Genomic DNA, 24,728 nt, shown 5'->3' with positions numbered 1-24,728 from the left:
ATATATATAATCTCTAATTAACTGCTATTGACAATAGGCTTACGTTTACGGTTGTTTAATGGAGTAGGAAGATGGACGACTCTCTTATCCTATATACATCACTCACCACTATGTATTTTAATTAAATAATTCCCTTTTTCTAATGCACAAATTATATTCGGAGATTTAAATGGAATACAAGATAAAGCGAATATGAAACTATTTGAGTGTGAGTGACGAGTTTATATTTTTATTTTATCAATCGAGATGAGTGATTAGAATTTAGTAACTCTTCTTTTAACATTGAAAAAAGAACTATTATTAGACTAAAAACGGGTAAACATGTCTTACATAAAATATGTGGTCATGTAGCATGTAAATATGAAACATATATATTTAACATTTACTTTTCTATAAAGTTAAAAAAAGATTTACTTCAGTACAGGAATATCTTCTCACGTTTCGCATGAAGACACTACGTTGAAGACAAAATGACAACCAAAGATAACGTTAAAGAAGCAGATTTATATTGCATACGAAATATACATACGCCATTTAGTAGAGTGGTTAGAGCAGTTGAAGAAAGACTGCCTCCTTCTTTCTCTCTTTAGCTTTTAAAATAAGAAACCATGTTTGTTCGGGTATTAATTCTTGTATCCAATGCCAACCCACTACCCAATTCTCCAACCCCTCTTTCCCTAATTCATCTCTCTCCTCCAATAATGAGGCAGCAGCACTCAAAGCCTTGGAGACCCTTCACAGCAAACTGCTGTTCAGCTGAAGATCAAACCATCTTTGGCAACTTCAGCAGGTGCAGGCCATCTAGGTCAGATTTTTCCAAGGAAGTCGCTCAGTTACCGTCTTTTCGAAGGTTGTCTTTCTCCGATCTCAGCCGTTCTTCGTCGTTGCGCATCAACGACGATCTTGCGCAATCTTTCGGGTCTGACTTGTACGATTTTCAACTGAGTGAGCTGCGTCGTGTGACTCAGAATTTTTCGGTGAATTTTTTGCTTGGAGAAGGCGGGTTTGGAACTGTGCATAAGGGCTACGTTGATGAGAATTTGAGGCAGGGTTTGAAGGCTCAGGCTGTTGCTGTTAAGCTCCTGGACATTGAAGGCCTGCAAGGACACCGCGAATGGCTTGTAAGGATTTTTTTAAAATTTTAATCTTATTATTTTCTGTCATGACGGGTTTATTTTCGATGCTAACTAGTTTCTAATTAAATACTAAATAATGGGATTATTATTATTATTGTTACTATTATTATAAAAATGAGTTTGGACGAACTTTTGTAATTAGATTATATTTTGATTTTACTAACTTTCGACCTATTATAAAAAAAAAAAAAAAAACAACAACCAAACACGTGCTAGTATGCGGTGGAGACACTCTTAAGTCAGGGAGGAATGGCTTTGACTCTCTCCTCATCTTTTTGACCTCTCTCCTCAACTACACCAATGGCCCCTCTAAATTAAGTTTTAATATTTTTAATTTTTTATAGAAACGATAGTCTAATTCTTCTGACTTAATTTAAATTATAGAGAGGAAAACTCAAACTTGGGTGCAAGGGGATCCTTGCTCTTATAGTAAGTGAAAGCTCTCTCGAAAAGAGCATGAACAGAAGGAAAGTTTTTTCTTTCTTCCTGTCTCTAGCATCTAACAATCTAAAGGGAATGTCACTTCTCTCTCGAAAAGAGCATGAGCGGAAGGAAAATTCTTCCTTCCTATCTGTCTTTAGCATCTAACAACCTAAAGGGAAGGTCACTTCTCTAACCAACTGAACAAACTCACATTTGCTAAATCAAGTTAAACATTAATATGAGCTTAGAAATATTTTACTCTAATATCTAACGTTTGCCTAGTTATATTTTTGTTGTATTAGTATTTGCTATTTCATCCCCTAGCTCGTGTCCAGTGACATTTGCCAAAAACTCAAAAAGAAGTTTTCAAAGTTAAGTTGGGTTGGTTTTTTTGACACCATTGCGCAAAGTGACCGGTCAATTTGACAATTTCTGTACACTCCAGTTTCGGAAATATTGCAAATTTTTTTTTTATAACCCATCTAAAAGCAAAACACGCACAAGAATGTTGGAAGATTGACCAATTTATTCATAATTGCTTGCTTCTTGCAGGCAGAGGTGATATTTCTGGGACAGCTGAGGCACCCCCACTTGGTGAAATTAATTGGCTACTGTTGCGAGGACGAGGAAAGGCTTCTTGTTTATGAGTTCATGCCCAGAGGCAGCTTAGAGAATCACTTATTCAAAAGTGCGTAGATTAGATAGAGCAATTTTTTGCTTTTTTCGGTAGCTGCATGCTTCTAATTATCTAATATGAGTGCAGGGCTTTCAATATCATTGCCATGGTCTACAAGACTAAAGATTGCAATAGGAGCAGCCAAAGGCCTTGCCTTCTTGCATGGGGCTGAGAAACCTGTCATATATCGGGATTTAAAAACTTCAAATGTCTTGCTAGATTCCGTATCTCTCTCTCTCTCTCTCTCTCTCTCTCTCTCTCTCTCTCTCTCTCTCTCTCTCTCTATTACATATATATATATATAGCTCCTTCCCTTTCAATCTATCCTACTTTGCATTTCCAGAAATTTAACTATAATTACATGCCCCCGTCAATCTGCGTTGGTAGGATTTCACAGCAAAACTGTCGGATTTTGGACTTGCAAAGATGGGACCTGAAGGATCAGAAACGCATGTCACAACAAGAGTAATGGGTACCTATGGATATGCTGCTCCTGAATACGTCTCAACAGGTAGCTAGCATTTAAGTCAAAGACAACGCCGCAAACTAACAACCTTTTCTTTGACAACATTTTTGTTCACTACCACCATGTTAATTGTCTTTGGATCAGTTTAAGTTTTGACATTGATATAACCGATAGAGTAATCACACTAATACAACGACAATTAACATGGTGGTAATGCTCACGATCAACTGCTGACAGAGTATGTTAAAACTCGGTTTCCACAATATACATGGTTCATTTTTCAATTGTATGTGTTTATATCAAGTGCAACATAATAGATTTTGAGAAGAAAAAAAAAAGTTGGGCTATTAAGTATTTCCCTTCAAGTAAAAAAATTTGATGATTTACAGAAACAAAAAATGATGGTTAAATCTAATGCATTTACATTTGAATGACATTGTTTCAGGGCAATTGACAACAAAATGTGATATTTACAGCTTTGGGGTAGTGCTACTTGAATTGCTAACAGGAAGAAGAGCAGTGGACAAATCGAGACCAAAGAGTGAGCAAAATCTGATTGATTGGGCAAAACCATACCTGTCTAGCACGCGGAGGTTACGCTATGTTATGGATCCAAGGCTTTCCGGCCAATATTCTGTTAAGGGAGCAAAGGAGATTGCCCATCTGGCATTACAATGCATAAGTTTGAGCCCCAAGGACAGGCCTAGAATGCCAGCCATTATCGAAACTCTTGAAAGCTTGCAGTTTTTAAAGGACATGGCTGTCACTTGTGGGCATTGGCCGGCATCACAAAAATCTAGTAGAAATGGGGTTTTTGCTAAAGCTAAAAATGATGGTAAAGTTGAGAGTATCAGGAAATCTTCTCCAGCTGCAGCTGCAAATCAGAAATAATCTTGAAGATATCTCGAATGAAATCTATATATGTCAAGTGTAATATGGAAAGTGTGCCAAAATTGTAAGTTGAAAAGATGCATTTGAAATCCGAGGCATGTCAAGGTGCCAATGTAAAAACATAAATGGGATTAGGATCATTGTATCCTTACGGAGGTTTTGAAATGTCAACCATGTACTTAAAAAAGAGCTCAAGAGCATAGGGTTCGTAACTCATGAAGTGGTTAACAGTATTTTGCACTGGAGGTTTTAAGTTCGATTAGGGACGGACTCATTCACAGACAGCCCAGGTGTCTTTATTTTTTTAGCCTATAGTAGTACCCCTAGCTCACCCAAGCTAACCCCACACACCCTCTTGCGTAGAAAACATTCCTTAGCCAACCCCTACCAGCACTGTCACATTTCAGATCGGTTCTGCCGTAGCACGATATTTTTCGCTTTAGGCCCCCATGTCCTTGTTCTTATCTATTTTTTCAAGAGCTGCTGCTGTTTTGTTTTTCTAAAGCATTCAGCATGCATGTGTTCATAAATAAATAAATTTAAAAAAAAGAAAAAAAAAAGAAGCAGCATGCCTCAACAAAACGACGCGGTTTGTTTGAAAAAATTGGAAGCGTATTAAGTTTTGTGCCGTCACTCTTTCCCTTACTTTCCGGTTTGTAGATGCATACAAACACAAAAAAAAGAAACAAGCACTACCCAATCACCCAAATGCCTTAAACAAATCCAAATTTTAAGACCAAATTAAACAATTGATCATCCATTTCAAGACCTTTGACGACCCAATCATTCTTCCCACCTTTCTCCGCGAAGTGAATCTTTGCTTCATCATCATACTTCTTAATTTGATCTACTTGATATCTTTTTATCACTGTAAATAGTCGTATAGAATATGCTACAATAAAAGATCATCAGCTAGTCCAAGTGTCGAACACCTTAGCTACTCCCTCTTAGCTCCGTAAATTCTCCAAGAAATTCAATTTTTATGACAATTTCTTCATCGGGGTAGTTTTATTATACTTCTAGATTAGAAATTCGCAGCTTGTCTGTGTTTGTGTTTGATTTCCATCAATGGCGGCTGTGAGATCATCATCTTCATTGGTATCAAACCCAGTTTATGATCAATGTTCTGACCAAGGAAGCAGGAACAAATCTGAGCCGTTAATTCCTGGGTTACCAGACGACATTGCCGAGTTCTGCCTTCATTACCTCCCCTCCCCTACCCCTACCAAGCTCTGGTGCGTTCAGTCTCTGCTTCGTGGAACAGAGCCATCACAGACTCAGAGACAAGCTGGGACTTTCATCGAGCACCTGGTGTGCACATAAGGGGTCGCTCTGCAGCGGTCCAAGGGGTCGTCCATGGAGTCCACAACCAAATTTCAGGCATTCCAAGGGGTCTCTTGTCTGATATGGAACTTCAAATCTTGAAGCTTCAGGTGAAATTGAAAAGAATCAGGGCAAAGGAATAAGACATTCAAGTGAGCCGGAGCTCTGAATTGAAGGCGGCATGGAAACTTCAGAAACAGCTTAGCTCTGCTCAACCTGGCTTGGAGGAAGCTGAAACTACCGTCCTCATGGGTTCCAAACTGAAATTTGATGTATTTGCCAAATGCCAATACTTGAAAGGCATATTATCCAGTCTATCTCTACAATTGAAAACCTTAAATTGGTCGGCATTATTCTGATAAGGAATACAAGATACAATTCTCAGTTTTTTGGAACTCCGTCCATTTACTCATAACTCTTTACATGACAAACCATTCGTTCGTTAGCCTTGAGTATTTGTTTGTTTCCTAGATTCTCTAGTTTTCCAATTACCAGTAGGATTTCTACTTTTCCAGATTTCCATATTTCTAGTTTGAAGTTTCCTATTTTAGCAAGGAATTTTTATCCTAGTACTTCTAGGTTTTAGTTTGCTATAAATAACCAAAAACGACTCCAAATTGAAATATTATATTGATTGGATAGTACCAGTTGTCTACAATCTGTGAACTAACAGTTGGAATTTCACCTAACCGTAAAAATCCAGTAACAAATTAGATCTCCCATCTTCATTCTTTTATCAGTTAGCAAACCAGCAAGGAAAGTTATGGCTTTTGGAAAGGAGGACCTTGATTTGGTGTTGGTCCCAAGTGGGTTGCTGATCATGTTTCTCTACCACATCATCCTTCTCTACAGATATCTTCATCTCCCTCACACCACAGTCATTGGCTTTGAGAACAATGACAAAAGAGCTTGGGTTGAAAGAATTATGCAGGATAATAAAAGAGATACTGGCACAGTCCTCAGTGTGATTTCATCCAACATATCAGCAGTAACTTTTTTGTGTTCCGTCTCCTTAAGTCTCAGTTCTCTCATTGGAACTTGGCTTGGAAGTAGTTCCAGCCATGAAGTCTTTACGAGCGAATTAATCTACGGCAACGTCAACCCCTCAATCCTTACCATCAAGTACATAAGCCTCTTAACTTGTCTTCTTCTAGCCTTTGGATTCTTTGTTCAATCAGCAAGGCACTTTGTTCATGCAAACTATCTGATAAGCACACCAGACAGTAATATTCCGGTTTCGTACGTGGAGCTGGCAGTTATAAGAGGAGGTGATTTCTGGTCACTTGGGCTTAGAGCACTCTATTTTGCTCTAACTCTGCTTCTGTGGTTTTTTGGTCCAATACCAATGTTTGCGTCCTCCTTGGTTTTGGTCATATTCCTCCATTACATGGACACAAACACCAGACCTTTTCATGACCACCAGCTTCCGGGAAGGCAGCTGGTTAAAGAGGTTGGTCAGAGAATCACAGAGGTGGCTGTGAACATTCATCAGCATACAGAAACAGTTGAAACTAAGGAGAATACCACCACAGCCAGCATGAAATCAGTCGATCCCCCCATATCTGTATTGACAGACTCGATATCACAAGATCAGCAATATATGCTAAAGATGGATTTGTAGTTTATTCTGACATATATAAGATTGATGCTACTTACCTTGTATTGCTTATTTTCTGTAAATAGACTTGAGAAAGTCTACCTCCTGTACATGATATATACGGCTGTAATACAGAGACCAAAATCATCTTGGTCAGTTCAATTGCTCTATACTTCTATCTCTCATCTTCCTTCTTCCTTCTTCCTTCTTGAGTCTGTTTTCCTATAGAAACTACTGTCTAATTATTAATGAGTTGGTAGCCTAGAGAAAGGTAATTTGAATCAAAAAACGAATGTAATAGAGTTTCAAAGGCTAGAAATTAGAAGATTAACTTCATTTTTTCCAGTCTATGGTCAATATTTTGGTTTCTAAATTGAAATTTTACCTCAAGTTTTTCAATTCCAGGACTTCATGTAACCTTGAGATTAAACCCAAAAAGAAAAGCAAACAAATGCTATGTTTAATGCATTTATGATCAATGAAATTTGATCCAATTCTACAAACTTGAGGCTCAAGAAATTAATAATGCACTTTCATTTACAGCCACAACTGAGGCAGGCCACTTTTGATTATTATCTGACCTCTTGAAGTCGTGGCAAGATAACATCACAACCGTTGTGACAGACGAAACAAACATGGGCACAGGTCCAAAAAACCATAGCAGAAAATTAAGAGCAAAGTATATTCACAAAAAAAATTAGATTGTGTTTGTCTAAGCCCACGTCCAGCAAGCCTTGTCTAATATAGATGATAAGTGTTTCAGAAGGAAAAAAAAAAAAAAAAAGTAAAGCCAATTATCCAATAGGCTTTTGCAAGTTTCAAAGTCAAGGGATAAAACAATTCAAAGGTGGGTTGATCCCACGTGAAAATATCCTAAAGGAGTTTTAAAAACCAACCAATAAAAACTCTCAAGAGAGTTGTGGGGGGGTGTTGGGCGCGGGGAGAGAAGAATAGCCCATGATGTGGGGAAGAACCCACCATGAAGTCAAAAGCAAAGGGGGAAGGCAGCCGTGAGGCTGTGAAAAAAGAAAAAGCTTATGAAACAGAGCAAACCAAATGCTCCAAATCAATGAAACTGGCAGTTTCAATTCAAGAAGGTGAGCCACTTCAGTTCAACACCTTTATTTTTTTTTTGCATCGTCAACAAAGTTCCTCTCTGGAAGTCTTTTAACTTGGGTATGATACCCACAAACCAAATTATATGGATCATCAATCCATCATTGGTGGCAACCCGCAATCAAACAAATGGATGGCAATCCATGCTTGGGTATAAAATCCGCAAGTCAATAATGCTCTGCCGAGCGAATCTCTATGTTCCCCCGAGCAAACCTCCATCATTGGGTACACCATACAAAACCCCACGGCAATTGAATTGCCTTCAACATGAAACACTTGCTGCCAGCAAGTCAGCAAAAGGGAGGTCATCTCCATAAACTCCATAAAAGCATGAAAAAAGAAAAAGAAAAGAGCAATAAATAAAAAAAGGTAAGTGGTCACCACGTCAAACTTCTAATTAATTGGAAAGATTGTGTCTTTCCTTGTGATGCAGCACATGACAAAGAAATATAGTGGCTGCCTTCCAATGCCATCTGCAAAAGTATTAAGAAGCATGATTTCTCTAATCCTATTTGGACGAGTTAGTTTCTTTAATACTTTGGGAGTTCCAATCCAGCAAAGTGAAAGCAGTTGTTTCAAGCAATTTGCTTGGGTGTCCTAATCAAATTATGGGACACATGTTTGCGGTAAACGTATACTTGTTTTTGTCACCAAGTTGCAAGATGTCAGTTAAATATGAGACCAACAAAGCCACAACTCTCAAGTTGGCTTAGCAAGCAGATTTCTACCATGAAGACAATACTCCAATTCAAAATTAATTGGGACCAGTTAAAGGCTGCTGTGCATCTCTCTCTCAACATGAGAGTCTCAAGCCGATATTCAAAGACTTAATGGCCTCAAACACAATGGGCTCATTTATTGCAAGTGTTAAGTCCAATGGACTTACCTATTATAAAATTCAGTTGGCAAACAATTGGTGCGAAATCTCAAGTTCGTAAATTATGGATTAATGGGCTTGAATTTCAAAATGCCCATTAATTTCCAAATCATTAAATTGAAGCCCAAGTGGTACAAAACAATGCAAATTCAATTCAATTTTTGGAACTATGTCGGTTTGATCCCATCAAGGGTACGTAGGCAGTCTAACATCCCACTTGACGCAATCGCAACCCAATTTGAATCATTGGTTTATCCTAACCAAATTCGTCAAAACACTTTTCCAAGTTCAAATGTCAATTTTAGAAAATTAGTGAGTTAATCAAAATTGCTCATTATTTTTCTTGGACATTGACAATAAGAAAAATGGTGCAAAACCATCTAATTTTTCCCATGGTCATCTATCCATGCAAATTTCAATGAGATTAAATTCAAATCTCTCAAATACAAATTCCCAATTAGTGGGCTATACTTGCCCATTAATTTCCAATCTTTCCCATGGGTCATCTACCCATGCAAATTTCAATGAGATTAAGTTCAAATCTCTCAAACGCGAATTCTCAATTAGTGGGCTACACTCACCCATTAATTTTCAATTTTTCTCACGGGTCATCTACCCATGCAAATTTCAATGAAATTAAATTCAAATTTCTCAAACACAAATTCTCCATTAGTGGGCCACACTTACCCATTAATTTTCAATTTTTCTCATGGGTCATCTACCTATGAAAATCTTCAAATTGTCTCAAAGACACAAATTCTAAAGTATTGGGCCACACTTACCCATTAATTCCAAACTTTCGAACTACGCCGGTTTGATCCCATCAAGGGTACATAGGCAGTTTAGCATCCCAATAAACGCAACCGCAACCAAATTTAAATAACTGGTTATATCAACCAAATTCCCACAAATCAAATATCTATCTCCACACAAATCAATTCCAAACTACGTTGGTTTGATCACATCAAGGGTACGTAGGTAGTCTAGCATGCTAATAGACGCAACAACAACCAAATTTGAATCATTGGTTTATTCTTAGCCAAATTCACCCCAAATACACATCAAAAATCGAATCCCTGATTTATTAAGCTAAATTCACTCAAACATTCTTTTCAATCAAATTCATTCAAATTCCCCCTTTTACAATGAGTCATTTATTCATTGAAATTCTTTGAATTACGAGTGGCTTGATTCCCACATGGGATACGTAGGCACCTTGTGGTTGGACTTGGGAACAGTCGCAAGACCAAACATACACGTTCTTTTTCTTTATGATGGAATCAAATAGTGTTCCCTTGAAGCAAGGGATTGCAATTAAGAGACACTGCGTCTCGAATGGGTCGAACCTAAAATAATAAAACCCCATTATTTAATTAGTAGTGGGAAAATTATGTTAGGAGGATCACATTTTCCTTCAACAGTGACCAAAATTCCCTTCCCCTTTCAACTGCTCTCTTAGCTTTTCTCACATCAGCTTTAGAAGTAGCTCCTGGAGTGCTTAGCAGGTAGTTTGAATGGACAAGGTGCCTGGCTGATTCAACAAAGCATGAAAAAGCCAGGAGAAAACAGGTCAAGAGGCAAATGTACTCCGCCTCTATCATTGGAGAGTCCGGACAAAAAATTATCAGTATTCATCTAAACAGAACTTACGACAAATGTATATGCTAGAAAAGATGCTTTGAAGAACCCACATGTTACAACAATGGGAAAATACCAATTATTATTATTATTATTATTTTATGATATATGATATATAAGAGGAATATAATTAGTAGGCATGCTAATTAATTATTAATTCATTCTATATAGATATATCATTTTATTTTGAAGAAAAACAAAACGTTAAAAACCGACGCACATGAAGGCCAGGGACCAAAACTGTTCAACCCACGCTCAAATAGCACAAAGGAAAGCATTCATATTAAAGCCAACCAGAAGAAAGCAACAAAGCCAAAGACAACCAACACACCTTTTAATAATTTGAGATAAGCCGTATTCCAGTATCATATAATAATTTCACATGATTGTATTCTAGTATTATGTAATAATTTTGTAATTTTTTAAAAAAGGATTACCAAGCGAATCAAATAGCAGTATCATCTGATGATGTAAAATTAATACAAGTTTCCTATGAAAAATTGGAAGAAATTATAAGTAAAAAGAATATATCTGTAGCCTAATTAATTAAGGGTAGGTACAAAATGTTTCATTTTTTATACAAAGAAATAACCTCTCGTATGCTAATGCCATCTTTCTTGCAGTAAACATGGAATTTGCATATTCTCGGCATGCCTTTCCTCTTTGGGCAGCCCTCTTTGACCCTTCCTTCACACCCAATTCCAAAGCCTCCAACAACGACTCTACGTTTGGCGAAAACATAAAGCCAAACTCATTATCCACAACAATCGTACCTTTGATGCTTGGAAACCTTGACGCCATAACCGGCTTCCCGCTCATCATCGCCTCCATGAGAGTCAGATCGAGACCCTGCGGTCGCAGGGTCGGATTCACAAAAATATCGATGCCGTTGTAAAACGCATGTAACTTAGATGGACTCATAGACCCAAGAACTAGAACTTGAGGCCCCAAATCCTTATACCTTTGCTCCCATGGCCCCGAACCGGCCACGACCAAATACACATTCGGGTACTTTTCGATGAGCTTGGAGAATGCTTCATAAAGTATAGGATGGCCTTTGTCCTTCACCAATCTACCAGCCACTCCGAACACCAAACTCGCATTTTTCGATATGCCGATCAACGACCTAAACTTTTGGCCAAGTTTATGATCTTCGCTAAAGTCAGCTTCATTGACACCATTAACAATCACATGGACTCTTTTATTTGGTATTTGGTACACATCCCTTAGCATCTCCCCACAGCTATCACTAATAGCAACATGATGGGCATAGTTATGGAAGAACCTTATCTCATTCAACACCTTTGGCACAACCCCTTGAATGCTTCTGTTGAAATCCGGGGACATAGGCTCGGTAGGCTTACGTGTCAAGTCTTGGAATATGCCTGAGTGCAGGCTCTCTAGAGCAATCCCATGCCATGACACTGCCAGGTTTGGTAGGTTCCGGGCCAGCCAATGAGGAAGCGCCACGCTTTCGGAGTGAACCACGTCGAATTCTTCACGCTGGTTTTCTTCCAAAAACTGCTCCCATGCTTTGTTGTAACGCCAGCGCCCGGGCTCGCCCTCGTGGAAATGGATGTGTGGGGATGATGAGCTAGTGCTTCCTTGTTGAGTCTCGAGTTTGAGCTCTTGGGGGAGGACTGGGGAGGTGAACACGTGGACTTGGTGGCCGAGGAGAGAGAGGGCTGTGTGTAAAGTGTGAGCATGGCGTTCCATGCCTCCGGGGACCGTGCCGATAGGCCATTTCCTCGAGAACACGGCGATCTTGAGGGAGACCGGTCTAGGACGGTCCAGAGGGAAGGAGAGGCGGTTCCAGGCGAACTCCGCGGTTCGAAGATCCCCAGACCAAGGGCTGGGAAGGGTGGAGAAAGTGGTGCAGTGAGTTGTGGTGGGTGTGTGGAGGAGAAAAAGGGCAGGGATGGTGAAGAGGACGATGAAGAAGAGGGTGGTGCAAAGATTTGATTGGGAAGAGGAAATGGGTTTCTTGGGTTTGATAATGTTAGAGGCCATATTTTGTTGGGAAATGAGTGGGGGAAAGGGAGAAAATTGGGGGGTGGTGTTAGGTTTTGGTAGATCCATGTTTGGTTCCTGTGTTTTGAATTTTATAATTTGTATTGCTGTATGGGAAAGTGGGGGAGGTGCCCACGCACTGAAGCAAGTGCGTCGACTGGTTGGAATTTCTTTGAGTGCGTTTCTCACGCCCCTTTTCTGAGAAAATAGAATATTCATGTGCCATATGCATGATTTTTGTTGTGACTTCTTTTAAGGGTTTGACTGAATTATAAATTAAATTCTCCCGCAATAATGAAAACGAGACAAATTCTATTTCCGTGGGGCAGTGAGGAAAATTGGAGCTTGTTTTATACGAGAGTTACATAATGAGCTAGGAACAGTGACGGATTTACAGAGAGACAAACATTTACTTAATAAAGAACTGTGACGGATTTATAAAGGGATAAACGTGAGCGAGGATAGTTTCAAATGCAAAAAATATTAGAATGAGATGGGTTTAATAATTATAAAGTTTTGGGGTCTAAATAAAATTGGCCTAGGCATAGAGAGAAGACCTGTCACATGTGTTGTGGTTTGGTTGCGTTTGACTTAGAAGACTTTAAGTAGACGCATCTGCACGTGAATTTTGACTTAGGGTGATTTGTAAGTCTAAGTCAGGTTTTTGGGTGATTTGTGAGGCACGTATTTGATTTAAATCCAAGCACATTGGACTTTTTGAGTCCCCTGCATAATTCCTTTCACTTTTGTTAATGTTAGTCAACCATATAATATTTTGCTTTGCAACGAAGCAGTTACTTCCTTTGCTTTTCCTTTGTATATCCAGCCAATTCCTAGATATAGATAGGTCAGTACCCGTTTGTAAATAATGATCACATGCTGCTTCTTATACTTGAAGAAATATTTTGGATTTTCCATTCAGGTCATACGTACAGTGAATGATTTCACTGCTACTCTTCTGTAAAATAAAAAATAAAAATAAAAATACGCAATTATAATCATAAAATAAAACGTATACCGTGAATAATTTCCCTACTAATCTTATAAAAACAAATAAATCTAAATATTTGATGGGATTGAAAGAAAAATAAATCTCACTTTTTGAGGTAGTGATTTCAGCTGTATGATCTTCCTATGAGATTCTACCTATTGAAAGAAAAGTTGAATTTCTTAATAGCTCAACATGCAATATGATCTAAGTCAAAAGACAACTGTTGTTGGCGTGAGCCATAATTCAGGAATTTCGTGATCTCTGATGTTTTGGTGTAATTCATGTTATTTAATTAGAATAATTACTTAGTTAGAATTCCTTGTAATTAGCTAATTATTTTTTCTTGTAGGAAAGTTAACTTGTACTTGTATATATAATGGCGGAGCCAGAAATTTATGTGTTGGGTGGCCAACATATAAACCAAACAAGACATTAAAAAATTTCAAAATTTCAACTTTAACAATGTTTGGAAAAATAAAAGGCAGAAAATAATTGTTTATTCAATTAGGTATCAAAATAACACTTGTTGTTATTTCACATCTCGAAAACCATCTATGATTGAGTCAATACTAAACTTTTCTACAATTTCCGTTTCGATGTACATAAATAAAGAGTCAGTGAGAAATTCGTTTTCCATCTTGTTATGAATCCTAGTTTTTACTATATGCATAGCAGAAAATAATCACTCTGCAATTGCAGTAGAAACATGAAGAGTAAGCACAAGCACAACCACTCTATAAACAAGTGGATATGTTGTTGATCTTCAAGTTGTTACCATCCATTGAGATAGATCAGAAATTGTTGACAAGTTTTTGAACTTTGGAAGGCGAAGGACGTCATCTCAAAATGTTTTACGATCTGTCGAATCCTGTAAAATCCTGAAATTACCTAGGTCAACATACATGAATTCGGGTTCCAAAGCATAGGTATCCAAAGCGATACCACTCGCCAGAAAATCTCAAAATCAAGGGCCAAGATTCCTAGGTTCAGGACATCAATTGGAGCCACTTTTGTTCTTGGACATATCTCGAAAAATGGCCGGAAGTGGCCGGAATTTAATCCCAAAATCCGGCCAAACTTTGGGTTCCAAATCGAGCTAGGAATTGATCAAATCCTACCCAACAGGCAGCTAGAGCACGAAGAATAAATAAAAATCCATACCTTGATCACCAAAAATGGCAATCGGATGAGAGAGATCGGAGCCGGAGAAAACTCATGAAGTTCTGGCTGTTTTCTTCGTTTTTCCGGCACCTGGAGCAGCTATTGATGATGGGGAAGGGCTAGGATGTGAAGCCTGGGTTGGACACCTATCCCGGGCGCTACTGTGGTCGGTGGCAATGGAATCGAAGAGAGAGGGAGCCGAGAGAGAGAAAGAGAGAGAGAGAGAGGTTTTAAAATCTGACCTGAAAAATTACCATTTTACCCTCAATGTATTTTGATCATATCTCCCTCAATACAACTTGGATTCGGGCCCACTACATGTCTACGGACTCATTTCGACATGATCTACACAATGGTATAATTGAAATTCCCAAATTCCTTTCCAGTAAAAAAGTCAACTTTGATATTAATAAAATATTTCGGGGGCAAAATAGTCTTTCACATGAATAAATTAATAATTAAAAATTTATTTATGACCGGGTTGTTACAGGGGTGGTGGGGGGTGGAAGAGTAGGATAACTACCACATCCAGAAAGTGAATTTTGTGTGTTTTTTTAATCATATATATATATATATATATATAGCAAAAGGTAAAGAATGGTGAAACATTCAAATAATAGAATATAAGTCCTACTTTTATGGAACATAACTACTCATATTGTCTTTTCTTAATTCTGAAAATAATATAAAAAAGAAAAAAGAAAAACATGTGCCAAGGGCCTAGTAGAATATAATGGAACAACTTGAAAGATTGAAGGACAAAAATGTAAGTTTTGTGATTTTTAATATGTTTTAAAAATGATAATTGTTATATCATATATATTTTTATTAAGTTTTGTGATTTTACATATATTTTAAATTTTTGGATATACAAGCTAATTTCTTATATATTTTTATTTTATTTGTCCTTTTAAAATGAAGTAGTTGTGTTTTAAATTTCTTTTTTTCTCAAATGAGGATGACTTTGGGTTGTTTTAAATTTTACCATAAACTCATCTTCTTCATTATAATTAGTAGAGTTAATTAGACTTTCCACCCCTATATTTTGGGGGACGTAATTGTTTAGTCCATATAATTTAGAATTTCTATAAAGAACCTTGAAGTTAAAAATTGTTACACTACTAGCCCCTTCGTCCCATGTATCAAGTTAACCTATATGTATTGTTGCAGAGCACTCAGACGTCAGTTTAATGATGTATGAATTAACGAATATCATATGGACAAAAACCAAGATTTTTTATTAAAAAGAAAACTTAACGGCTTCTAGAGATACAGAGAAGGATAAAAACTAGCCCACATGGCAACACTATGAGGTACATTTAAGCAAACTATGAGATTAGTAATGGCGGGTTTGAGATTGATGTCACTTTTTAATTTAATTTATCTCTTAGTTAATCATACATGTGAAATACATCGTTAAAGTATTCCTTCATGGATAAAAACTGGACCACAAGCTGCCACATTGATTGATTCTCTGTTGACAACCCAATTTGTTTTCTCCCTCCAAAATTTAGAGAAGAAAACCTAATTAATGCTTTATCTTTTGCCTCCAAACAGCAAGCGATAATAATTCTATTAGTAGAGTTGCGTCGACCGGTTATGTTCAAAATGGTCATAGGCGTGTCTGGTTCTTAAGAATAAAAGCACACTTGAAGCCAGCCCCAGAACCGAAATGCATGCCCACCACACAAAGGTTAGGAAATAGCAGTCCCTCCCCATGCACACTACTGAATCACTAAAAGTTAAGATGCTTAGGCCAGAGCTCGCGTTTGAATCATAAACTACTGCGGCAAGAAGCCCGTAGACGAGTGAACCGATTGGTATGTTTGTAATGACAATGTTGTGGTTGACGCCTAGGCTGTTTGGCCCAAACAACTCTGACGTGATGGAAACAGCGGCAGAGAAAATGAATCCGGAGCTCAATCCGATTAGTGCAGTGCCAGTGTGCAAAGCAAGGCTACCGCCTGAGGAAGCAAGCAACATGAAAGCAATTGGGGTAGGCAAAAGTGCAATAGCCAGCCACCCTGTCCTTGCAAAGTAAAGCTTCCTGCAAAATTTTGGTGACAATATTTTGTTAGCCTAGTTGATCAACATGTAAAAATCACACAAGCTTGTAGAAATGAACATATCCCTTTGGATTGTCTCTTCAAACAAACTATTAATTACACATCAACTGTCACATGTGATCAATTCATTTTGTCTAAATAAAAGTGAAGTAAAAGAAGTATGTATTCGGATTACTTACGCACGTATGTAGTCCGGTGCAGCTGAGAGCAGCCGGCCAAAGAAGGAGAAGGATGAATAAAGCGTGACAAGTGTTGTAGTATTGGAGCTCTGTCCTAGTGATTGAGCTATCTGCCCCATATTGTTACTGTACACAAGACCAATAGTGCCCCCACAAAAATATGCAACGTAGTATAGCCAAAAATCCAACCTTCGCACAAGCGCTCGTGCTGTGTGGTCTTCCCCAAGCATTGCCAACTGATCCTTACCCACAATTGCCCCACAACACCCTGCGCTCTGATATCCACTCTTCTGTCTAAATGACAAAGTTGTAGAAGGGCCATCATTATTGTTCACGGGTTGAACAACCGATCCATTCCCATAATTAAGACTGTTCTCACGCGTAAGAAGCTCTTTATGAAGCTCGAGGTCATCGACATCAACAAGAACGAATCCCGAGCCTTCAATGCGGATGCTAGAATGAATAGCACGATGAAACCAGTCACGAGCGTAGACAATGCCAGGGATAAATAGAGGAAAAATGAGCAGGAAAATGGCTCCACCTAAGAAGAGACGAGCTGTTTTTGTATCATATGAGGTTGAACCAAAGAGAAGAAGGTAAATTCCAGTTAGAACAGCCAAGATATTCAAAAGGAGAAAGATGAGGGAGTCACGGCGAACTCCATCAGGTGGAAGAGGGTCCAGGGAGGGTTGGCGGAGAATCGGGATGAAGGCGGCTACAGAAGTGAGAAGGGGGATAACAGCATTCAATATGAGAAATATAGAAGTAGAGGATGAATCGATTGCATCAGCAGCAAGGTTGTACAAGGCTGCACTTACACCATTGAAGCTTACTGTGAGTGATATTGCTAAAGGTTGATTGGCTGGGAAGTTCCGAATGCAAAGAACGAAACACACAGTGTTGAACCAACAGATGCTACACCCAGCCAACAAACACAGAAGAAACATCTGCGTGAAATTCAAACATACAAAACAAAAACAAGATAAGTTAGCTACACCCATGAAAAAGAAAATTATAATAAAAGGGAAAAGAACATAAGAAAATACAAAAAAAGAAATCCAGTCATCTATCTCATGCAATTGATATGTGCAGGTAAAATTAGTATGTGATACTGATCAACAGTAAAGCTATGGATCTTTCACATGCAAGGTTTCAAAGTTTGGTATGAGGATTCGTTGTCATAGAGATGGAGCACCAAACAGGTTTGTTGATTATAATTGTGTGGTTTAGATGTCAAGATCATGTCATTAAAACAGATTCAATGTCAATGAAAGATAATTACATTCTAGGTCATCAGTAGAATAAGAATCATCAATCAACTGCGAACGAAAAAAATTCCAAGATCTGAATTTTAACATGGAGCAGGAAACTTTAGGACTTAATAATTACTTATTGTTTTTGTCTGTAACCAAAAATTCCAAGATAAAAACGTTTACATGCTCAACAGCTCTTGACCTTGAATCCTAACTCTCAATCAATTGCTCTAAATAGGAGAAAAACACAATTTACGCTGGAATTGTCTTATCAATAATTTCTTAAGCAAAAAATAATTCGCACTGTGTCTGGAGACATATGATCGACACGATCGACTAATACTAACCAATAGATATTTGGAAATATCCATGATTCATAGTCACAAGTTGAATGATTGTTGAAAGTATCCACATCGAACGACAAAAGTTTAGTTTAAGAGCTTAAAAGATGTTGGGCGTCTTCACCTATATATTGTCACGGCATTTTTGGATGGATGTTGAAATTCTAATATAATCAACTGAATTCAAATTTTGTTGTCCAACATATTATTTTCCTTCAAGAGAATGAAAAATGACAAAGGTAAAGTATATTGTGTAATTTTTTTTCATCAACAAGGGGAAATTGAACTTAGGTACGAAATAACCAACTAGTTAGAAGTGCCTTTAAACTGTTATATTCCATTTTATTTTGATCTATTTGGACATGCGTGCCCGTAATTTCTGCTTGTAAACTTAACTCCAACTGAAATATAAAAACAAAACAAAAATAGTGAAAGACAAATGCAAAGATAAGGCAAAGAAAGGTAAGGAAAAGTGAAAACAAAAGCAAATATTGACAAGTCTAAGAAGTTACCAGGTAAGCCCGTTCCAACAAGTCTGGTCATCAGATTCAATGTGTTATTGTACAAATATTTTAAAGGAAGCTTCTTCCAAGTTCCGACCTACTCTTTTTTGGTTTCACATGGAAAAAATTTCATGGTAAATTCGCAATTTGAAATTTTGGGGAAAGATAAAACAAAACCAATTTTGTTCATCATGTAAAAGCCACCAAATAATTTTTAATATAAAATAATGTTCCTCCAAACCAAAAGTACAAAAACACATAATATTAGGCCCTTTTTGGAAAGAGTTAATTGGGGTCCACTTGATACTGAAAGCTACCAAAAAGTCACTTGATAACTAGTGAGATGGTCCTCTATTGGGCCCCGCCCTCAGAATTATGGAGATCTATCTATCAACGATGACTACGCCTTTTCCTGGAACAGTTTCTCCTATTAATAAATTTGAAAGAATCTAGCTATAGAATAAATAAATAAATTGTCCAAAAAGAAAAAGAAAGAAAAGGTTTGGTCACGGTTTTTTTTCCCTTTTTTTCCTTTCCTTTTAACTCTGAAAAGAAGAAAAAATTAAGGAAAAAATAACAGAATATCTCTATTTTGGAGGAGAGCAGGGATTTGGGTTCGTTGAACTCTAACCACAAACAGAGCAACATGAAACTTGCAACAATTTTTTTAGAAAAAAAAAATTGAAAATAGTATGAATTTGCATCAAACACAGAAAACCCAGAACAGAATTAAGAATTAAAGGAAGAAAAACAATGTAATGAAATCCCAATTAACCAAACAACATAAACAGCATGGCAATGGCATAGAATGTTGTAGAAATTAGAGGGAGAGAGAGAGAGAGAGAGAGAGAGAGAGAGAGAGAGAGAAGATGAATAAAATTACCACGAAATAAGGCAAGGAAATGATTTGCCTAATGACAAGCCACTGAATGCCATAGCCAACGAAGCCCATGAAGGCAGCAATGAAAAGCACAACCCACAAAGGAAAATACATCAAAGCCAGCCCAGAAGACCATCCCAACACCTTCCCCAAATCAGAGGCCGTCGCCAAATAATTCAGCTGCACCTGAGAAATCCCCAGCACAGATTTCAACGACGAAGAATACGACGAGAAATCGAAATTCGTCCCTGTAAACGCCTGAATCCAAATTGTCGCCACCAAAATCATCCATTTTCTCGACTGCCCCGCCATCATAAATATTATCGCTCTCACAATCTGGTGGCTCCGCCTCCTAAAACGATCAGCTGCGGCGGAAACGGGGACGTTTCGCCGCGAACAAGAACACAACGGTCGCTGCTGCTTGGTTCAGTTTGTGCTGTTAAATGGTTTGCGTCTCTCGGTCTCTCTACGTGGCCTCATTTATAAACCAATGATGATCCCAGCATATCGCTTTGCTGGGGGCCACGCAATATTGTCGCTTTTGTAATAATGATGCTGACGTTCGCTCCTCTCTCATTTGTTATGTTTTGTGTTTTTTTTTGGTTACGATCAGATTCAATATCTGTTGGGGGGAATTTTTACTATATTTGATTTTTGGGGGTGATTTTTCTATTAACGACGATGAGGCTGTCATTCCTGGTAACTTGGCGGCACGTGATAATGTGATATAGCATCCAAGGGCGAGAGACCACTTGGCTTCGATGAGGATCGCTAGTCGACTCGTTACGTTGGTCTGGTGGAAACCGCCACGTAACAGTATTCATCTATGACTTATTTTTGGCGAGCATTTATAAAACTACGAGATATAATATGAGAATACGTAATTGAAGTGATTAAGAGTATTGACTTGTGCACTCGAGGTTTTAAGTTCATCTATCATATAACTATTATTTGATTAGATAACATAATTAGTATGTCATAAACCTTAAATATAGTATTACTAAATAGGGTTTCTTAGATTTGGGTCCAAAACTATTAGCTGTCATTGGGTTTAGTATAACGCGTTTTGAGTTTTAGATGTAGGGTCCTTTGATATTTATTACTTTTTTGTTGTGTTGATTTTACCCTTTGGGGTAACTAAGGAAAACACATTGAAAATCTAAATTTAATGCATTATTTCCTTGTAATTGAATTTCAGAATTTAAAATTTGAATTCTTTCCTTGATAATATTTACCTAATATATGGATAAAATACAATTTAATCAGTGAAAAGTAAAGTCCCACATATCATACCAATCGATTAAACAAGCACCCACATGAAATTATATCCTCAACATACAAGTAAATAATGTTATTATTAGCAACGAAAAAAATTTAGTGATAAATAGTATTACCTATAAGTTAGGAACATAAATTAGAAGACTACCTTTAAGTTAGAAACATAATTTAAGAGACTACCTATAAGTCATATACAAAAAATAGACAAATAAAATTGTATGTTACCTATAAAAAAAAGTACATAAGGAAAACACATATATACCTATACAATGGGCAATAGGACAACATACCTACACCATAAAATAATATATCTACAAGAGTATATAATATGCCTCTACCATAGGATGAACCAAAAAAAAAAAAATAAATAAAATTGTTACCTAAACTCATGTGCATAAACTAAAACACCTACTATACATCAAGTCGGGAGAATAGAAAAACATAGGTAAACTTAGGTACCTACAAAATGCCATAAGCATATACAAAAAATAATTTGATTAAAAAAGAAAATATGATATACCTATTCTTATGAAAAAAAAAAAAAAAACCAACAAAGACGACGTTCTGTTAGTATTAGTACAAGCTAAATTAACCCATATAATAGGTACAATATGGAATGCACCAATTCTCTACCTAGGTACCTAGAAGAAGAAGATAGATACATTAATATAGCAAATAATATATCAAAAAGAAGAAGAAGAAGAATATGTATATTAACATAGCAAAAAATAGATGAAGAAAAGATGAAGATGGAGAACAAAGAAGAAGGAAGAAGAACAAGAAAGAATAAAATGGAGACAGAGCAAGACAGAAAAACGTCCAATGGTTATGGGATTTATTAACCTATGTATGTCTCTATATTAAAATAATATTATAATAAAATATCATCACTATTGTATTATAATTAATTTCTACATAATTTATACTTCGAGGGCATAATAGGAATAACTAGATAAATTTTTTTATATTTATTTATAAAAGATCTATATTAAAAAATTCAAAAAATGAATGTAATTCTATTTGGCAAAAAAGTCAAAGGAGTTATATCAGCTGCAGCAAATGCAAGGTTGGAGGCCATTCTGTGGGTCCTATTCCAACCTAAGAAGCAAGATTAGGTCACGATCTATTGGACTTGAGACCATATGCATGTGCATGCATTAGGAATTTCGTATTGAGATTTAGGTAGTCATTACCTCCCTTAAGCCTGCCCTCGAGGTTAACTAATCGTATGCACATGCAAACACTCAAGACACATTGAGGAGCACTTCTAAAAATTTCTTTTGAAGGGGAAAGAAACAAATTAATTTCCTCATCACTGTTGTATTTGGTTGTGCCTTTCTGGAATATTGGAACATGATCTAATAATACCTTTCAATAAATCCAAGGATTCACAATCTCGAACATGATTAATCTGAAAAAACACATAATTTAAGTATAATTACATAATTACATATGTACAAGAGCTGCATGTACACGTGCAGATTTACTCTTAACTCTGTATGTGGAAAAATAACACGCTTTTATTTTATTAGAAGCGTGTGACATCCTTCACACTCACTGCCTTTGGTGGATATAACGATCCCCTAGCCCAAGCCAAACAGTTAATTGGTGAGATAGGCAATAGAAATGGAACTTGGGCTTCTCATCTCAAACAATTGTGGTAGATTAAATGGTTGGTTACAACGGTGGTGCTCAAGATATTTTAAAGATCTTGGTGATATAGCTACGTGAAATCCAAATAAAACTATTTTTAGGGCTATATTTTTCATCTATCTTTCAAACGGTGGGAGTTAAATCCACTTCATTAGTAACATTTGCTTGGAGGTTTTGTGGGCCTCAATTTGGCATCTCCTCTAGACATTTGTCATATAAGATAGAGATGCTTTTATTATCAAGAACTCAAGAAAAATAAGAATAAAAATTCAAAGTCCCATAAGAATCACAAGAAATGATTTCCGATCGATTTTTAATTCTTTACCTCTTTTGGCGCAGTACTAATGAATGTCGATAAGATGTATCTATCTTTCTTTCTTGTTGTACTCAAGTCGGAAACGCAGGGTTATAAACATCTCACCAAAGGTTTCTTATCCTCCTACTCAAAGGGATTTGCTTCACACAGCATCCACCAATCCTACCCTCATCACCACTTGCCAAATAGTTCAAGGACTTTTTGGACCAACATCTCGGATTTTCTGAATGCTTTCTTTCGAATGTTTTCTTTTCAATTTCATATCATATTTGAAGATTTCCCCATTTCATAAATTTATAACTTGTGTCCAAAACTTATATTAATAATATCAAATCATAATATATTATTACTGTTGAGAGAGTATTGTTCTACATCAAGAAATGGAACTTGAGTCTCTCGTCTCGTATTTTCAACTAATTTTGTGTTGAATTGTTCTAAATCTAGCTATGCAACGGTCCGTATCAAAGTCATGTTATCCACTTATTTTGCTCGAGTGACTCTACACTCAGTAGTGAAAAAAACTTATAGCTTTTTTCATGCCCTAGTTAATTTTAGATTGAATGCTCTCTAATTCTATGAATGGTCACAAATCAATCTAGCTGGCCAGTTTTTATTAACATATGTTAACCCTTTTTTGTTTTAAACAAGATGGAAAAAAAAGATTAAAAAAAAAAGAAAAAAAAAAAAGAAGCCTAATCATGTGTGACCTTTAGAATCCAAGCTTTGTCGAAGAGAGACATGTTGGCAGCTACTGAATTATTTGTCTTAATTAGCAAGATTGAAGAATCAATTCCACAAACTTGTTCTCATTCATTACCTCCAATCCAAATCAGCTGCCAAAACATAAATAATACAAAAAATAAAAATAAAAATCTTCGGAAGCACATGCATGTCATTGGTCCAAGCATTCAAGTTTTGTCAATATATTTGGATGTTACATCTCTCCTTGCTTCAGGGGCGGAACTAGTTCGTAGCCTTAAAAAAAAGGAAGATTTATTATTATATTTAATATAGGAGTTCAAATTATTAAATTTAAAAAAAAAAATTCTATATGAAATGGACTTTAGAAACACACATAAAACTCATTTACAACATAACAAAAAGGCTTTTAACTTCTTTTAAATTACAAAACTGTCATTGATTTCTTAAAACAAACATAATCCCAAAACCTCATAAAAAAGCCAAAAACACTCAATAGGGTATCAAAGTAATTCAATAATCAAAATTAAATTCAATAGGGACAGTTATCATTTTTTGGCTTTTTTTTGGATTTGTGTATAGAAATTAAATGGTGTATGGTTTATTTATAGTTTTAGTGCTAAGAATGGGTATATGACTAAATATCTCTTAAAAAAAATAAAAATGGACTATATGTATTCTAATGTGATTTACCCCATAAAAATTTTGGTGGCTTAGTAATTCATTGCCCACCCAATTTTATAGTCTATAATAATCGTATATTAATTTGTTTGCTCAATTAGAGATATAATCCTTTCGTAAACATTCACGACTTTGACTTTTTACATTTTCATATGCAATAACAAAATATTTCACCTCTCTCAAGGATCGTAGAGCACAACATCAATAGGTACAATTTAAATTCTGTTGTTGAACATATTTTTATTTGTGACGTGTTTTTATGTTGTGTTTAATATGTATTTGGTTTTTTTTTTATAAATGTTTCATTATGTCGTTAAAAAATTCGTACTTCCACTCTTGCATGGTTCTTGGAATTTCTTCAAGGTCTTATGTTTTCGGGTATATACGGACAAGGCAATATTACGTGGACCACGATGATGCATGGGCTATTGTTCTGGCGGCGCTGAGAAAATAAATATATTCTTGGACCATGTTGCAATAATTAATGGAAGTTGCTAGAACCAACTAGCCAGGAGTTTCCCAGAAATATGCATTCGATTTGGGGGATTGGTTTTATTGCTTTTCATTAGAGTTC

At 36.7% G+C, this 24,728-nt stretch overlaps 3 protein-coding genes across 3 annotated transcripts; 1 reads left to right on the top strand and 2 right to left on the bottom strand.

Annotated features, from left to right (window-relative positions):
* Nucleotides 1-545: 545 nt before the first annotated feature.
* On the top strand, nucleotides 546-3,763 carry LOC117628063 (probable serine/threonine-protein kinase PBL15). Its single transcript, XM_034360424.1, has 5 exons — nucleotides 546-1,121; nucleotides 2,112-2,247; nucleotides 2,323-2,459; nucleotides 2,623-2,746; nucleotides 3,147-3,763. Exons 1-5 carry the CDS (start codon nucleotides 609-611, stop codon nucleotides 3,590-3,592), a joined length of 1,356 nt encoding a protein of 451 aa, XP_034216315.1. The 5' UTR covers nucleotides 546-608; the 3' UTR covers nucleotides 3,593-3,763.
* A 6,813-nt stretch (nucleotides 3,764-10,576) lies between these two features.
* Nucleotides 10,577-12,326, bottom strand: LOC117627961. The gene has a single exon (XM_034360284.1). The coding sequence runs from the start codon at nucleotides 12,220-12,222 to the stop codon at nucleotides 10,690-10,692; it is 1,533 nt and encodes a 510-aa protein (XP_034216175.1). The 5' UTR covers nucleotides 12,223-12,326; the 3' UTR covers nucleotides 10,577-10,689.
* Nucleotides 12,327-15,522: 3,196 nt separating this feature from the next.
* Nucleotides 15,523-19,964, bottom strand: LOC117628572 (protein NUCLEAR FUSION DEFECTIVE 4-like). Its single transcript, XM_034361059.1, has 3 exons — nucleotides 19,531-19,964; nucleotides 16,551-17,497; nucleotides 15,523-16,352 (listed from the first exon to the last, which is right to left on the bottom strand). The coding sequence occupies exons 1-3, from the start codon at nucleotides 19,840-19,842 to the stop codon at nucleotides 15,881-15,883; spliced, it is 1,731 nt and encodes a 576-aa protein (XP_034216950.1). The 5' UTR covers nucleotides 19,843-19,964; the 3' UTR covers nucleotides 15,523-15,880.
* Between the last annotated feature and the right edge of the window lie 4,764 nt (nucleotides 19,965-24,728).

This window comes from Prunus dulcis, chromosome 5 (genome assembly GCF_902201215.1).
Source record: "Prunus dulcis chromosome 5, ALMONDv2, whole genome shotgun sequence".
In the NCBI taxonomy this organism is placed as follows: domain Eukaryota; kingdom Viridiplantae; phylum Streptophyta; class Magnoliopsida; order Rosales; family Rosaceae; genus Prunus; species Prunus dulcis.
This window is presented reverse-complemented; position numbering and strand designations above follow the sequence as displayed.